We start from the raw sequence: 17,387 nt of genomic DNA on the forward strand, positions 1-17,387 counted from the left end.
CTGGACTGCTATTTTAGAAAAAAAAATTCCTCAGTTATGAAGAGTAAAATGCCTAACATTCAGTTGTGAAACCTCAACTACAGTTTTTACAACAACATGGCCAAAGAGCAGTTTTCCCAAAATTATTTGTCATTGATAGGTAATCCTTTAAGAGTCCACCTTTTAAGGTGTAGCATCCTTAATCGAACTTTCATTTTATGTATGTTTTTCCCTTGTAATTCATCCCCAGAACACTAGGTCACCTATACTAGATCTCAGAGAGATCTGGAACTTGACCTCTGGAACTTGAGAGAATTAAACAAGATTATTGCTATTTGAGAGCAGGAAAAAAATCCCTAAATATCAAACATGTAGACTCCTTTTAGAATTATGGTAATTACTGTTATTTATATGCTGATCCTGATAGCCTAACTGATAGACGGCTAGAATATTGGAACTAAAAGGGATTTTAAATATTTTTCATTCTAACCCCCCTCATCTTATAGATTATTTTAACCCCAGTAACCTAGCCCTTACTACTCTTTTGTCTTAAAATGTATATTAAGACAGAAGGTAAAGGTTAAAAAAGAAAGTGTTATCCTCATTAACTTTAGTTATCAAAGAGTTAAATATTAAGTCTTCAGATATCTTTCTATCAGCTAATTCTTGAGTAATTCCTGATGTCAGGTGAGTTAGGAGTTGTGGAAAGAACCAACAAAGAGAGAATAGAAAAGCAGCAGAAAGATGGTAACTAGCTAATAAGAATCATAGGTAACTCTTCAATTGAGTTGGTAACAACTCCAGATATTGCCATGTCATCTTTAAAAGAAGATGAGCCTGGGTATGGTCGGATAGCATAATTGACAGCTCATCTCAGCGAATCATTTTTTAAAAACAGAAATGGTCAAAGTGAGAAGTATGTAAAGGGGGGGGGGGGTGTCTTCCTGGATCGATCTCAAATGCTACTCTTTTGTTTTAGTCTCCCTTTTAATTTTACATTTTGCTGCCATCTAAATCTATCCTGGGATGCAATGCTATCAATTTAAGCATGTGAGCTGAACATTAAACGAGACAAAAATAAAGCAGGGACTACAACCATGGGATGCTGAAGATAACCATCTGCAGATCGTGCCAGAAGCCTGTGGACAAGTACATCCAGTATGATTCTGTTATCATCCTGATCAATGCCATTTTATGCAAAGCACAGGCCTATAGGCATATTCTTTACAATACTAAGATAAATATCCATGGGAAGCTCTGCATATTTTGTTTGCTTTGTGAAGCATATCTGAGGTGGTTGCATCTGCAAGATTCAAGCCAGGACACTGACCCTGATGACATAATAAGATATGCTAAAGAATGGGATTTCTATAGAATGTTTACAATAGCTTCTTTAGAACAAATGGCTTTCTTTATTGCAATTTTTTTTGGCTTGTGGCTAATCCAGCCTGCAACACTGAGAAGAAAGTCCAACTACATTTTGCTTCTGAAAGCACTACTTTTGTCCAGCTATGGGAAACTCCTGCTGATTCCAGCCGTCATTTGGGAACACGACTATACTCCTCTCTGCCTCAAACTCATAAAAGTCTTTGTCATCACATCAAATTCTCAAGCAATCAGAGTGACCCTGAACATCGATCAAAAACACTCATTGTTGGCCATCCTAAGTGGATTAGTATTAGAAAGCAGTGGTCTGCTCTTTCCAGAGGATGGGATGTAGAAAGTGATTGTTCCTTCTATAAAACTTAAGATTTATCTTGAAAATAGCAAAAGCCCCTATGATTCTGACTTTCAGGAAACTGCATTAGATGTGGACATGAATTCTTTTTTTATGAAAAATTAACCAGATAAAGGGACATAATTTGCAAAGTAATTGGATAGACAATGTCACTTTTCCTGGAACACTGGTTGTATTTTGATATTTAATTAAATGGTTGTTTCTTTGTGCCCCCCCCCCAAAAAAAAGTCCTATATAGGCAGAAGACTGCACTCTCCATCTCAGATCTCATTACGTTTTCCCACAAACTCACACTTTTCCAGAATTCCATTTTGGTCCAGAGCACCTCTATTTTTTGAGTCATTCAAGTTAACAAATTTAATACCATATTTGACTCCTTACTATCACTCACAAGCATATATCCAATCAGTTGCCCAATTACATCATTTCTATCTATACAACATCTCTGCCTTGTATTTCTTTCTACTTTCATAGTCACCTCAGACTTATTTAGGACCTCATCACCTTTCACCTCCAGTATTGTTATATCAAATTTCTTTCTTCTTTTTTGAGTTTATTTTTGTCATTAAAAAATTGATTTATCTTCCCCATTGAGCATATTTCAAAACAGAAACAAAAAAAACCCATCAATACACATTTATGTTTTCTGGCAAAAAAAAACAATAACAAACAAGCCCAGTTCCACATTAATCAAGTAAAAATGTTTGTTAAGATGTGAATGGTATATTTTATTTTCATTCTTTTGAAATCATTGTTTATCATTTCTTAAAGAATTCTTAAAATCTATTATAGTTGCGTAAATTGTTCTGAATTCTACTTAAATCTGTATCAATTCATAAATGTCTTCCCAATTTCCTCTGAAATTTTCCATTTCATTATTTCTTATGCCACAGTAGTATTCCATTACATATACACACATCAATTTAGGTGTGCTTTTTGGGGGCTACTACAATAATCATTGCAATAAACATTTTTGTATATATATATATATATATATTCTATTCCTTTTTCTTTGATTTCTTTGAGACACAGGACTAGTAGAAGTGTAACTGGGGAAAAGGGAATATAAAATTTGGTAAATAGACATAATTCAAAATTGCTTTCCAGAAAGGCTGAATCAGTTCATAGCTCCACCAGTAATAATACATTTGAATACTTGTTTTCCCACAGCCCTTCGTACATTCTCATTTTCCTCTTTAGTCTTCATTGCTAGTCGGATGAGTGTAAGATGGAATCTAAAATTCTAATTTAATTTCTCTAGTTATTTGCGTTTTAGACATTTTTTTAATGTGATTGTTGCTAGCTTGGATTTCATTTGAAAACTGCCTATTGATATCTTTCCCTTTGAACATTTATCTATTAGGGAATAGCTCAATGTTAGAAATATTAAATTAGTTTCATCTATCATGGAAATGATACTTAACAGGTAAAGTTGTGGCAAAGATTTTTTTCCCCTAAATTACTTCCTTCCTTTCTACTTTTTACTACATTAGATATGTTTGTGGAGAAGCTTTAAAAATGTTATTAATCAAAACCGTCAGCTTATTGTGTGATCCTTTCTGTTGCTTGTTTCAAATATCCTCATGCATAGATCTTAAAGCTAATTTGTTTCAATGATGACCTTTCATATCTAGGCTATGTATCCATTTAGAATGTATCTTTGTTGGATAGTGTGACTTGTTTATCAAACTTGATTTTTGTTCTAAACTTAATTTCTGCTAGATTTTTCCCCCTCTAGGAATTGCCCCCTCCCCCAGGAATTTTTTCTTTTCCTAGGAATTGTTATCAAAGAGTAAGCCCTTTCCCCTCATAACGAGGATCTTTAGTTTTACCAAAAATTAAGATAGTGTATTTATTTATTTCCCTATATGGAATACCTAAACTAAACTGTTCCATTGGATGATAGCTCGCTCTCTCTCTCTCTCTCTCTCTCTCTCTCTCTCTCTCTCTCTCTCTCTCTCTCTCTCTCTCTCTTTCTCTCTCTCTCTCTCTCCCTCCCTCTCTCCCTCCCTCCTTCCCTCCCTCCCTCACTCTTTCTCTCTTCCCTCCCTCTCTTCCCCCCCCCCTTGGTACTGATAGACCCCTTTTCTTCCCACATTTTAAAATCATTACCTTTGAGAGTCTTGAGTTTTGTTACTTAATATGAATTTCATTATTATTTTTTTTCTAATTCCACAAAATATTCTTTGGTGAGTCTCATTGCTGTTGCACTGAAAAAACAAATTAGATAGTATTGTCATTTCCATTGAATTGGGTAAACTTAATGAAAATAATGTTTGTCAAATCATTTCGATCTGTCTATTTCTTCAAAGAGTGTTTTATAATTTGATTCATACAGGCCCTAAGCAAGTCTTAATAAATGGACTCCCAAGAATTGTGTAATTTCAGTATTTATTTTAAAAAGAATTTCTTGGGGGCAGAGTCAACATAATAGAGAAGGATCAGGGAGCCTTCTGATCTCTCACAAATTACTCTACAAACAACTTAGATATAACACCTCAAATGAATGTTAGAGCAGCAGAACCCAGAGAGGGACAGGTTAAACAATTTTTCAGCCCCAGACAACTTAGAAGGGTAGCACAAAATGTCTGTCCCTCCATAGTGAGAGTAGAGCACAGACCAACACACCAAGGTAAGCCCTACCTATGTAGCTCAGCTCAGGCCTTAGAGCACCTGAATCAGCAAAAATGTCTTTTGGAGCTCTCAGCCCAATGATGGGGCTCAGACTACTGGTCAGAAAGATTACAAAAGTCCTTTTGCTATCTCTGGGTGAAAATATATAGACACACCACACACACGTATCCAGCTATCTGTGAAAGGGGCTGCATAAAAATCCTGAAATATGGGACAATTCACCATAGGAACAAAAACCAACTTCAGTAGAGTTTTCTTTTGTTTTTCACCTCAGTTTAAAGTCAAGAAAACGTTTGGGAAAATGAGCAAAGAAAAAAGGAAATTCAACCTATTTTGGCAACAGAGAAGACCAAAACACAAACTCAATTTGCCAACAACAAATTCAATACTGTTGAATCCAGAGACTCAAAGAAAAATATAAGTTGGTCTCAATCTCCAAAAAAAAAAAATTACTGTGAGGCTCAAAAATTATTTTAAAAACCAAATAGAGGGAGAAGAAAAATTTGTCAAAGCAATGCGAGTAACATAAGAGAATCATAACTCAATCTGGTGTATAATCTGGTGGTGTATAATCTTTCTACCTGCCTGTTGGAGGAAATGTGTGGGGAGGCATGGTGATGAGTGATTGGATCTAAGGGCCATTGTAGCACTGGAGAGAGAGGATCAGTCTACTAGGGAGACTAGCAGCTAGAGAGAATGAGATAAGAAGGACAGGAAAGATTGTGGACCAGCATGCTTGAGAAGGAATGAGCAGAAGAATCACAGCACCATGACTGGGGGCTATGATCTTCATTTATTGTGGCAAAGAGAAAGACTTCTAGAAAGTAGACTACTAAACATTACAACATTCTTTTTTGTGTTTGTTTAATTTTATAGTATTTTATTTGATCATTTCCATGCATTATTCATTAAAGACAATGATCATTTTCTTTTCCTCCCCTCCACCACCCGGTAGCCGACGCTATATTCCACTGGGTGTCATATGTGTTCTTGCTTCGAACCCATTGCCATGTTGTTAATATTTGCATTAGAGTGTTCGTTTAGAGTCTCTCCTCTGTCATGTCCCCTCAACCGCTGTAGTCAGGCAGTTGCTCCTCCTCGGTGTTTCTACTCCCACAGTTTGTCCTCTGCTTATGGATAGTGTTTTTTCTCCTAGATCCCTGCAGATTGCTCAGGGACATTACACCACTAATAATGGAGAAGTCCATTACGTTCGATTATACCACAGTGTGTTTGTCTCTGTGTACAATGTTCTCCTGGTTCTGCTCCTCTCACTCTGCATCACTTCCTGGAGGTCGTTCCAGTCTCCATGGAATTCCTCCACTTTGTTATTCCTTTTTGCACAATAGTATTCCATCACCAACATATACCACAATTTGCTCAGCCATTCCCCAATTGATGGGCATCCCCTCGTTTTCCAATTTTTGGCCACCACAAAGAGCGCAGCTATGAATATTTTTGTACAAGTCTTTTTGTCCATTATCTCTTTGGGGTACAGACCCAGCAGTGCTATGGCTGGATCAAAGGGTAGATATTCTTTTGTCGCCCTTTGGGCATAGTTCCAAATTGCCCTCCAGAATGGTTGGATCAGTTCACAACTCCACCAGCAATGAATTAATGTCCCTACTTTGCCACATCCCTTCCAGCATTCATTACTTTCCATAGCTGTCATGTTAGCCAATCTGCTAGGTGTGAGGTGATACCTCAGAGTTGTTTTGATTTGCATCTCTCTGATTATAAGAGATTTAGAACACTTCTTCATGTGCTTATTAATAGTTTTGATTTCTTTATCTGAGAACTGCCTATCCATGTCCCTTGCCCATTTATCAATTAGGGAATGGCTTGATTTTTTGTACAATTGATTCAGCTCTTTATAAATTTGAGTAATTAAACCTTTGTCAGAGGTTTTTATGAAGATTTTTTCCCCAATTTGTTGTTTTCCTTCTGATTTTAGTTACATTGGTTTTGTTTGTACAAAAGCTTTTTAATTTGATGTAGTCAAAATTATTTATTTTACATTTTGAGATTCTTTCTATGTCTTGCTTGGTTTTAAAGTCTTTCCCCTCCCAAAGGTCTGACATGTATACTCTTCTGTGTTTATTTTGTCTAAGGTGATTTTGAATGGGATTTCTCTTTCTAGTTTTTGCTGCTGAGCTGTGTTGGAGATATATAGGAAAGCTGATGACTTATGTGGGTTTATTTTGTATCCTGCAACTTTGCTGAAGTTGTTGATTATTTCAATTAGCTTTTTGGTTGAATCTCTTGGATTCTTTAAGTAGACCATCATGTCATCTGCAAAGAGTGATAACTTGGTCTCCTCCTTGCCTATTTTGATGCCTTCAATTTCTTTTTCTTCTCTAATTGCTACTGCTAGTGTTTCTAGTACAATGTCAAATAATAGAGGTGATAATGGGATCCTTGTTTCACTCCTGATCTTATTGGGAATGCATCTAATTTATCCCCATTGCCGATGATATTAGCTGATGGTTTTAGATATATACTGTTTATTATTTTTAGGAACGACCCTTCTATTTCTATGCTGTCTAGTGTTTTCAATAGGAATGGGTGTTTTATTTTATCAAAGGCTTTTTCTGCGTCTATTGAGATAATCATGTGGTTCTTGTTGGTTTGCTTGTTAATGTGATCAGTTATGTGGATGGTTTTCCTAATATTGAACCAGCCCTGCATCGCTGGTATAAATCCTACTTGATCATGATGAATGATCCTTCTGATCACTTGCTGGAGTCTTTTTGCTAGTATCCTATTTAAGATTTTTGCATCTATATTCATTAGGGAGATTGGTCTATAGTTTTCTTTCTCTGTTTTTGACCTGCCTTGTTTTGGAATCAGTACCATGTTTGTGTCATAAAAGGAGTTTGGTAGAACTCCCTCTTTGCTTATTATGTCAAATAGTTTGTATAGTATTGGTATTAACTGTTCTATGAATGTTTGATAGAATTCACTGGTGAATCCATCAGGCCCTGGGGATTTTTTCTTAAGAAGTTCTTTGATGGCCTGTTGCATTTCATTTTCTGATATGGGATTATTTAAGAATTTTATTTCTTCTTCTGTTAGTCTAGGCAGTTTGTATTTTTGTATATATTCATCCATATCACTTAAATTGGCGTATTTATTGCCATATAATTGGGCAAAGTAATTTTTAATGATTGCCTTAATTTCCTCTTCATCAGAGGTGATGTCCCCCATTTCATCTTTGATGCTGTTAATTTGCTTTTCTTCCTTCCTTTTTTTAATTAGATTGACCAGTACTTTGTCTATTTTGTTTGTTTTTTCAAAGTACCAGCTTCTTGTCTTATTTATTAAATCAATAGTTCTATCACTTTCAATCATTACAACATTCTTGAGGGGTGTTACTTTCCCACAGGATGATGTTTATGAAAAATACTTCACATGTGAACATTGCTGGGTTGCTATTACAGACAAGCAAATTGAGAAACAGTGATTGTTAATCTGTTGTTGGGGAAAGGGCATGCTTGGTACTTTCAGTCATGATGTTACAAGGAATTCTTTGCTCTTCAGAATGAGGGAGGACTCAGGGTTTAATGATGACCTATGATGGAGAGCAGCAGTGCCTTTATTTGAGAGATTGGGACCTTGCCAGCAATCTCAGGCAAGCATGGATGCTTTCCTCAGTGGGCCTCACACCTGCCAATGCTTTATTTAAGAATTTTGCATCTGTGTTTATTAGGATTATTGGCCTGAAGTTTTTCTTTAATTCTCCTCTGCCTTTTTTTAGGTTTTAAGATCATATTTGCATAATGGAAAAGAGACTGGAGAGATGCTTTATTTTCTTAATATTGCAAATTATATATTGCATTATGAAGTATTATAATGAATTGATAAAATTCCTTTTTTAATATCTAATTCTGAAAAAAAAATTTTGATATTTATTTTAGCCTCATTTAAATTCATTTTCTGATTTTTTTTAATAAAATACCCAATTGTTTGGTTAATCTGGGTAATTTTTATTTTTTTAATATACATATATTTCCTATAACATCCCTTTTTATAATATATTCATATTATGTGCTATATACTATAATAAAGAATATTTTGATAAGTTCCTTATTTTTAGTTGCTATAATTTCTCCTTTTTCATATGAATAATTTGGTTTTATTTCCTTTTAAAAATAAGGTTTCCTATCTAAATCACTATTTTTTAAAAGTACCATTTAGTTTTATTTATCAAAACAGTGGCCCTTTTGCTTTTAATTTTATTCATCTCTTTCATTTTTAAAATTTCTACTTCTTAGTTGGTATTTGGGAATTGCTGTTCAAGTTGTAATTGCATGCCTAATTGATTTGTCTTTTCTTGTTTTAATTGATAAAAGTATTTGGAAAAATATAACATTTCCCCTCAGAACTACTTTGGCTGCATTCCATAAGTTTTGGTATGTCGTTTTCATACAATTTTTTTTTTACCTCCCTTCCAGTTATTTTTTAATTATTTCTTTAAGAACCTGCTATTGAAAGTAACTTTACTGGATTTTGGCCAGTAAATTCTGTATTTACATTTTCTACTTTTAGAGAGGATTGTGGAAAGGTGACCAAATGGAGGACAAGCTCTCTACCTTCCCCTAGAACAGCAGTTCTCAAACCTCTCAATTTGTAGCAATGAGAATTCATAATGCATTTTAGGTATTTACATTCTGAATCATAACTGTAGCAAAATTACAGTTTTGAAGTAGCCACCAAAATAATTTTTTGGTTTGGGGTCACTGAGGAACTTTATTGCAAGGTCACGGCATTAGAGAAAGGTTGAGAACCACTGCCCTAGAAGGAATTTTAAAAAATGATTCACTTTTAAAGCATCAGAAATTGTTAAGAGTCAGGTTTGAAGCAGACCATCCTAGGACAGCTTGGGAGGAAGAACTTTAACTCCCTCTGGGTTGGTCTCCCCTGGCAAACTTTTCCAGGCAAATACCACCAAATCAACAAACAACAGAGCCTCTGTGCCACTGTATAGGCAGAAGATTGAGCTCTGTAGATTTCCTCCTACCCACTGTATGGTGGCTGGGCAGCTGACCAGGGAGAGACTTCAGCAACCCAGGCATGCTGGCCAGATACTCCATCCCAGGTGGTGGCTACAGGAGAGGAGCAAGAAGCAAGTACACATGGGTAAGTGCTATTTCTGAGAGGCACATCTGGCTATGATCACTCTTGGGAAAACAGTGCCTGGTTGTGGTTCCAGGACAAAGAGAAAGACAAAGACTTGCGGACTCTTGAAACATGGAAATAAAAAGTTTTTGCTTACTCTAGGGGTCCTGGTTGGGTCTCATTGGTAGAGGAGTATGAACCAGGGAGGGTAGGGACCACATTTAGACTTGAAACAACCAAGAGGACAAAGGCCCCCCAGATAGGCCTTGAGAAATAGTAATACAAAACCCCTAAAATCTGAGACATCATCCTGGGAACAGAGTCTAGCTCTTGCATAAGCTAACAATTAAGCTTATTGGCCAGTTAAAAAAAAATTAATGAGTAAGCAAAAGAGAAAGAACCCAACCATAGATAGCTATATGAGAATAAAGAAGATCTGGGTTCAATTTTAGAAGACAAATGAAGTTAAAACATCAAAACATAAAATGATCATTTAGCCCAAAAAGAATTTTTGGAAAACCTTTAAAAAGACTTTTACAACCCAAATGAAAGAAAAATTAAGGAAGAAAAATAAATAGCAATACAAAAAAATAGAGAAAATTATAAAGTTCCAAAAAATTACCATAGAAAACAGCTCATTAAAATTTAGAATTGGGCATTGGGAAACTATTGACTTCTTAAGACAATGAGAAATAATAAAACAAAACCAAAAGAATGAGAAAATAGAAGAGAATACGAAACTTTACAAAAACAACTGACCTGGGAAACAGATTGAGAAGAGACCATATAAAAATAGTCAGACTACCAGAAAGTTATGTTCAAAAAAGGAGTTTAGATGCTATACTTCAAGAAATCATTAAGGAAAACTACCCAAAAGTTTTAGAACTATAAGGTAAAATAGAAATTGAAAGAATCAAGTGATCACCACCTGAAAGACACTCCAAGATGAAAACTCACAGGAACATTTTTTGCTAAGATCTGTAGCTCCCAGGTTAAGGAGAAAATAATGCAAGCAACCAGAAAAAGAAAAAGAAAATTTAATACTGTGGAGTTTCATTCAGGATTACACAAGGTTTAGTGACCTCAACATTAAAATAATGGTGGACATGGAACACAATATTTTGAAGAGCAAAAGAGCTGGGTTTACAACCAAGAATAATTTATCTAGCAAAGCTAAGTATAATTATATCGGGTAAATTGATATTTAACATACTAAGTGACTTTCAGCTATTCTTGAGGTAAATACCAGAATTGAATGGAAAATTTGATATACAAGAATCATAAGAAGTTAAATATGAAAAACCAATTAGAAGGGATTCAATAAGATCAAACTAATTACTTCTTATAAAGGTAGATGTTATTGGCAGCACTTAAGAATATCGCTATTTGGTAATTTGAAAGAACACAGCTTTAGATCTAGTTGAATATAATGGAATGAGCCAAAAAAAAATAGGATAGGAAGAGGTAAAACAATAATTACCTCATAAAAAGGAGGCATGAGTTGAAAACCTATAAGGGTAGGAGGAATCGGAGGGCTGATAGTGCTAGAAACTTATTTTCATGAGATCTGGGTTAAAGATGGAGCAATACATATATCTGTCTTATCAATATATATATATCTATCGTCTTACAAAGAAATAGGAAAATGAGGGGAAAGGGTAAGGGAGAGAGAAGGGGGCAAAGAGGATAAGATGGAGGGAGCCTTACAAGGGAGTTCATATTAAGAAACAGGACAAAGTGAGGAGATAAGAGAGAGATTCTAAGAAAGGTGGATAAAATAAGAACTAGGTGGTAAGGGGATAAAGGAGAGACTTTTTAAAAGGCAGGTTGATTTAGAACGAGGAGGACTAGGAGAGAGGATAAAGAAAGGGCTCTTAGAATGCTAATCAAGGAGGTAGTGGTCAAAGTAAATAAGACTTTTAAGGAGGGGTAGTATTAGAAGAGAAGGAGAGAACAAACATTAAGGAAAATAGAATAGAAGAGTAATTATAACTTTGGATGTGAATGGGATGGACTCACAAATCAGAAATGTAGAGCAGAATGAATCAAAAACCAATACCCAACAATATGGTGTTTATAAAAAACACATTTAAAATGAGAGACACCTAAAGTAAAAATTAAGGGCTGGAACAGAATATACAATGATACAAAAAAAAAGTGGGATAGTAATCATGATCTCAAAGTTAAAGCTAAAATAGATTTATTTCTACTTTTTTTTTCTTAGTGAGGAACCTATGTCTCAAATACATAAGTTTTTGTAAAGGTGCCATATATTTTCAAGAATTATGCAAATTCCTTTCTATTCCCATTCAGTCTATCATATTTTACTTTTTAAAATTCTTTGCATTCTCAACATCTATGATCCTTTGACTTTCCCAATATCATTTTAGTCAATGAGTTTCTCCCTTTCTTCCCTGTGAACCCTTTGAAATCTGCTTTCCCAAATTAATATGAATGTCAGACTAGACCAGAATTTCCTCTCCTCTGGGAGCCTCCAGGAGTAAATAGTCACTTTTCCACAGTGTTCCTAATATTTCTATACCAACAACTTGTTCCTCCCTATTAAAAAGAATCATATCCAAGGTAGATTTTCACTTTGATGGTTTTTGACTTTTTAAAGTTTGAAATTATCACAAAGTCAAAAATTTATTATTCTGGGGAGCAGCTGGGTAGTTCAGTGGATTGAGAGCCAGGCCTAGAGACGGGAGGTCCTAGGTTCAAATCTGACCTCAAACACTTTCTAGCTGTGTGACTGTGGGCATGTCACTTAATCCCCATTGCCTAGCCCTTACCACTCTTCTGCCTTGGACCAATACACAGTATTGATTCCAAGGTGGAAGGTAAGGGTTCAAAAAATATATTTTTTAAATTTGTTATTCTGTTTTGGTCATAAACAAGCTCTAGCTCATATATAGATGTATCCCCATCATTAATATATTATTCTTCCATCATGATCTATTTCCCAAATTCATCAACTGTTTCTTCTTTCTTTAGGAATGTATGATCAAAATAGTTTGTGGACCAAACCATTATATGTACAAAAAAGAAAAACTGGTATCTTCTTCCTGCTAGGTTTTAAACAAATGCTACACAGAAAACTGAGCCTATCTTCCTTGTTTTGTTTGCACTCTTCCACAGTAGCTCAGACCCATAATACTTCACTTTTTAAAAATAAAACAAAACAAAAAAAAAATTTTCACTAGATTATTGGCAGAAATTCATCAGTGACATTTTGTACATTAAGAAAGGCAGCATGAAGAGATCTACATTCCAATTTTCTGAAAAGGGAAAAACAGAAGCAAAATCATCATCTGTTTCTCATTTACTTATCAGGCAAACTTGACATGCAGTTACCTCCATTTTCCTCTGACTCTTTTCTTTTTTATTTTTTATTTAACACTCACTTTTTAATTTGAGTTCCTAGTTATCTCCCTTCTTATAGCTCCTCTCCCTACCCTTTGGGAATGCAAATAATATGAAACCCATTTCCCTATTAACCATATTTAATCCAAGAAAAAGTGAAAATTAAAATTTTTTTTAATGAAATAAAAAACATGCTTCAGTCTCAACTCAGAATTTATCAGTTTGCTGGAAGTGGATAGTATTTTTCACCAGAAGTCCATTGAAACTATTTTGGATCATGCTATTTGTCAAAGTAACTCTTCCACAATTGGTCACCATTGTGATATTGTTGTTACTATATACTATGTTCTGATTCCGCTTACTACACTTTGAATCAATTCACTTAAGAATTCCAAGTAGTTTTTCAAATCATTTCCCTCATCACTTTTTATAGCACACTATCATTGCATCTTAATCATATACCACAACTTGTTTAGCCATTCCCAGTTGATGAATTTACCCTCAATTTCCAATTCTTTGCAACCATAAAAAACAATTGCTATATTTTGGACACTTGGGCCCTTTTCCTTTTCTTTTGAACCCTTTGAGATCTGAATAGATTACTGATATTGACAGGTTTGGGCATTGTTTGAAATTATTCTTCAAAAAAATTGGACCAACTCACAACTCCACCAACAGTGCATTAGTGTCCCTATTATTTCCATGGCCATTCCAGCATTTGTTATTTTACTTTTCTATCTTGTTAGCCAATCTGAAAGGCGTCAGGTGTAGTACCTCAGTTTTTTTCATTTGTATTCCTCTAGTTAGTGATTTAGGGCATTTTTTTAAAAATGCTTATCTTAGAATCAATACTGTGTATTGGTTCCAAGGCAAAAGAGTGGTAAGGGCTGGGCAATGGAGGTTAAGTTACTTGCCTTGGATCACATAGGTAGGAAGTATCTGTAGCCATATTTGAACACAGGACCTCTCATCTCTAGACCTGGTCCTCAGTCCACTGAGCCCACTCAGCTACTCTCTTGGAGCATATTTTCATATGACTATTGATAATTTTGATTTCTTATTCTGAAAATTCCCATTGAACATTTATCAGATAGTAAGTGACTCTAATTTTTTTTTTTAATTAGAGGCCTTTATCAGAGAAAACTTACTGTGGAATTTTTTCCCCCAATTTCCTGCTTTCTACCTAATTTTGACTGCATTGGTTTTGTTTATTCAAAACCTTTTTAATTTAATGTAATTAGAATTATCCTTTTTTACCTCTTGTGATCCTCTCTTACTTGGTCATAAAATCTTCCCTTATCCATAGATCTGACAGGTAAAATTTTCCATGTTTTCCAAATTTGCTAATAATATTCTTTAGGTCTAAATAATGTATTCATTTAAACCATATTTTGGTTTATGGTGTGAGATGTGGGCCCCTGCCTAGTTTTTCCCAAATTACCTTCCTGTTTTCCCAACATTTTTTCTCAGATAATGAGTTCTTGCCTGGAAAGCTTGTGTATCTAAAATATTTCACTGATTAAGATTATTTTCATGATTGCCATTTTGTAATATAATTTCAAATCTAGTACTGCTGGCAACCTTCTTTTACTTTTTTCATTGATTCCTTTTATATTCTTGACCTTTTTTTCTTCCAGATATATTTTCTGATTCTTTTCTAGTTTTATAAAACCATTTTTTATAGTTTTATTGGCATGGCATTGAATAAGTAAATACATCTAAGTGTAATTGTCATTTTTTTCATATTGATTCTACCAACCTGTGAACAATTTCTGTATTATAGGGAGATGTTAATTTGTAACAGAGGGGGTTAAGACTTTCAGTACAGAGAGGGGGAAAGAAAGGAGAACCTCTCTTCTCAAAGTGGGGTAGAGGGGAGACAGCTGATGTTTAGGGTTGGCTCAGAGAGAGGAGAGGAGGTTTGAAAATTTTCTCCCTTCTGCCTTCGCTCCTTAACTAAAGCCACTCTCCCAGATACACTCTTGTCCCTCTTGTCCCCTCTCCACTACTCAAGACCAAAGGGTCTCCCCTTGATCTATTCACTCACACTCAGCTTGGGGAACAGATAACTTTTAATGTCAACTCAATCAGGTAATACAAAAGGAATAACAGACAGGGAAGAATGGGAAAAGGAAAGTGGGGAAAGCAGATCCCTATCTCTATCTAAACCCTTTCCCTCCCTCCTCGAATTTGGGGGGAACTCAGACCTTGGCAGCCTGAGCCCCCTGAGAGAAAGTCAGGTTGACTCACCCCTGGGCAACAGGAGCTGAGGTAGAGTCTGCTCAGATTTCTCTTCAGAAAGTCCCTTCAATTTGGAAGTGTTGGGGGGAAAGATTTCCAGTCACCAGCAGGAAAAGTGGGTAACCCTCAGGAGAAAGTCTTTTTTTCACCCTCTCCCTTCGACTTCTCAAGACCAAGAGGGACCAACTTCTCTACCAGCTTGAGTCTTCTCCTGCTCAAGATTCCAAACTCTTTGGGCCCTCCCCTGTCCAGGTGATCAATTTCACACACTCTTCAGCCTGGCACTTTTTCTTTAGTGCCAGCCTCTGTCACAATCCTCTGATTTTTTAGAACCATCTTTGTGTTAAAAACATTTTGTAATTTTGTTCACATAGTTGCTCTGTGTGTCCTGACATGTAGATTCCCAAGAATTTTGTCTGAAGTTATTTTAGATGGAATTTCTCTTTTTGTGTCTTCCTGCTAGGTTTTGTTGATAATATCTATTCTATTAATATTCTACAACTTTGTTATAGTTGTTAAATGTTTCAACTAAATTTTAGTTGCTTCTCTAGAATTCCCTAAGTATACTATTATATCATCTGCCAATAGCAATTGTTTTGTTTTTTCATTGCTTATTTTTATTCCTTTCATTCTTTTTCCTATCATTGCTATCGTTAGCATTTCCAGTAAAAAACAAGTGTTAATAAATGACATCTTTGTTTCAACCCAATCTAACGGAAAAGGCTTCTGGTTCATCTCCTTTATAGATTGCAGATTATTTTAGATAGATACTACTTATTCTAAGAAAAGTTCCATTTTTTCTTACACTTTCTAGTGTTTTTAATAGAAATGTCATTCTCTTCTAATTCCTTTGTTTTCTGTCTTCCAATGTCATCATTCAACTTAACCTGAGCCCCCCAAAGTCAATCAGTCACCAAATACTTATTAAGTGTCTGTTATATGCCAGACAGTCTACTAAATTCTGAGATAAAAGGAAGAGCAAAAATAATCTCCCACTCTCAAGGAGTTCATAGTCTAATTGGAGAGACAACATGCAATAAACAAGATAGATTTAGGACAGATTGGGGATAGTCTTAGAAAGAAAACACTAAGATTATGGAGGAATGGAATAAAATTCTTACAGAAGGTATGACTTTAACTGAGGCTTTAATGAAGCCAAGAAGCAGAGTTGAGGAAGACTGGAGTTCTAGGCATGGGGGACAAAGCATGGAGTTAGGAGATGTTGTTATAAATTGGGAGTAATAAACAGTATAAGTGAATCACAGGATAGGTAATGTGGAAAAAAGACTAGGAATATAAGATCAATTTGACAATTACTAGTCATCATGTGACTGCCTTCTTTTCAATCTTAATCCCTCTTTATCTCTCTTAAATCTTGGATCTTTTCCAAAATACTCTCTACTCTGGATTTTCATGTTATTATTCTCCCCTGGTTTTCCTTCTACTTCTACTATCTGCTTCTCATTGTCCTGTGCTGGATCTTCAACCCTGTCACTCTCACTAACTGTGAGCTTACCACCAAGTATCTGTCCTGAGCCTTCTTTTTTCTATATATTATCTAACTTGGGGATCTCATCACCTCTCATACATTCAAATACCACCTCTAGAGGTTCAGAGCTTCAAACATTTTATTTTCTTCATTAGCTCACTGACTAACTGTGACTTTTCTTGAATGTCCTAAAGGCACCTCAAACTCAACATATCCATAATAGGACTCATTATCTTTTTTAAAAAAATTTTTCTCCTGTTCTGAACCACCCCAAGGTTATCCTAGATTCTTAGTTTTCTCCCTATCCCATATATACAATTAATTGTCAAGCTTTATTATTTATTACCTTTGCAATATTGCTCATTTACATTCCCTTCTTCCATTCCACTCATATTTTGTCATTTCATCCTCATCATCTCTTGTCTGGACTCTTACAACAGATTTCTATCTGGTCTTTCTGCCTCTAGTCTCTCACCGCTCTAATCCATCCTTCACACAGCTACTTAAGTAATTTTCATAAGAACTAAATTTGCCCATTTCACATACATTCTGTCCCCCAGTCAGTAAATTCCACTGGCTTCCTATTACCTCTAGAGTCTAAAATAAAGTCCTTTGAAACCTTGTTCCTTCCTAGCTTTCCTTTCTTCTTATACTCTATTTCCCGTGTCCTCTATGATTCAGTTATACTGATCTTACTTGCTATTCCTTGCCCATGACATTCAGTTTCCCAAGTCTGTTCCTTTGCCCTTGCAAAGTACTTTTCCATGTTTGGAATACTCTCCCTCCCCTCCTTTACTTGTGGCCTTCTTTAACACTGCCTTGCAG

The 17,387-nt window shown here is 35.4% G+C and overlaps 2 protein-coding genes across 2 annotated transcripts in view; both read left to right on the forward strand.

The window, feature by feature from the left end:
* MCC (MCC regulator of WNT signaling pathway) overlaps positions 1 to 17,387 on the forward strand; it is a 305,041-nt gene that overhangs the window by 221,169 nt on the left and 66,485 nt on the right. The gene's annotated exons all lie outside the window — the stretch shown is intronic.
* Positions 792 to 8,264, forward strand: LOC103105844 (protein ARV1-like). Its single transcript, XM_056820824.1, has 2 exons — positions 792 to 820; positions 1,066 to 8,264. The coding sequence occupies exons 1-2, from the start codon at positions 792 to 794 to the stop codon at positions 1,697 to 1,699; spliced, it is 663 nt and encodes a 220-aa protein (XP_056676802.1). The 3' UTR covers positions 1,700 to 8,264.

Source organism: Monodelphis domestica, chromosome 3 (assembly GCF_027887165.1).
Source record: "Monodelphis domestica isolate mMonDom1 chromosome 3, mMonDom1.pri, whole genome shotgun sequence".
NCBI classification, from domain to species: domain Eukaryota; kingdom Metazoa; phylum Chordata; class Mammalia; order Didelphimorphia; family Didelphidae; genus Monodelphis; species Monodelphis domestica.

Excerpts from the sequence above, each read along its gene's own strand:
- LOC103105844 (XM_056820824.1), top strand. The coding sequence starts at position 792 with ATGTCATCTTTAAAAGAAGATGAGCCTGG. Across the intron at positions 821-1,065 it reads TTAAAAGAAGATGAGCCTGG|GGACTACAACCATGGGATGC; the intron begins GTATGGTCGGAT and ends AAAATAAAGCAG.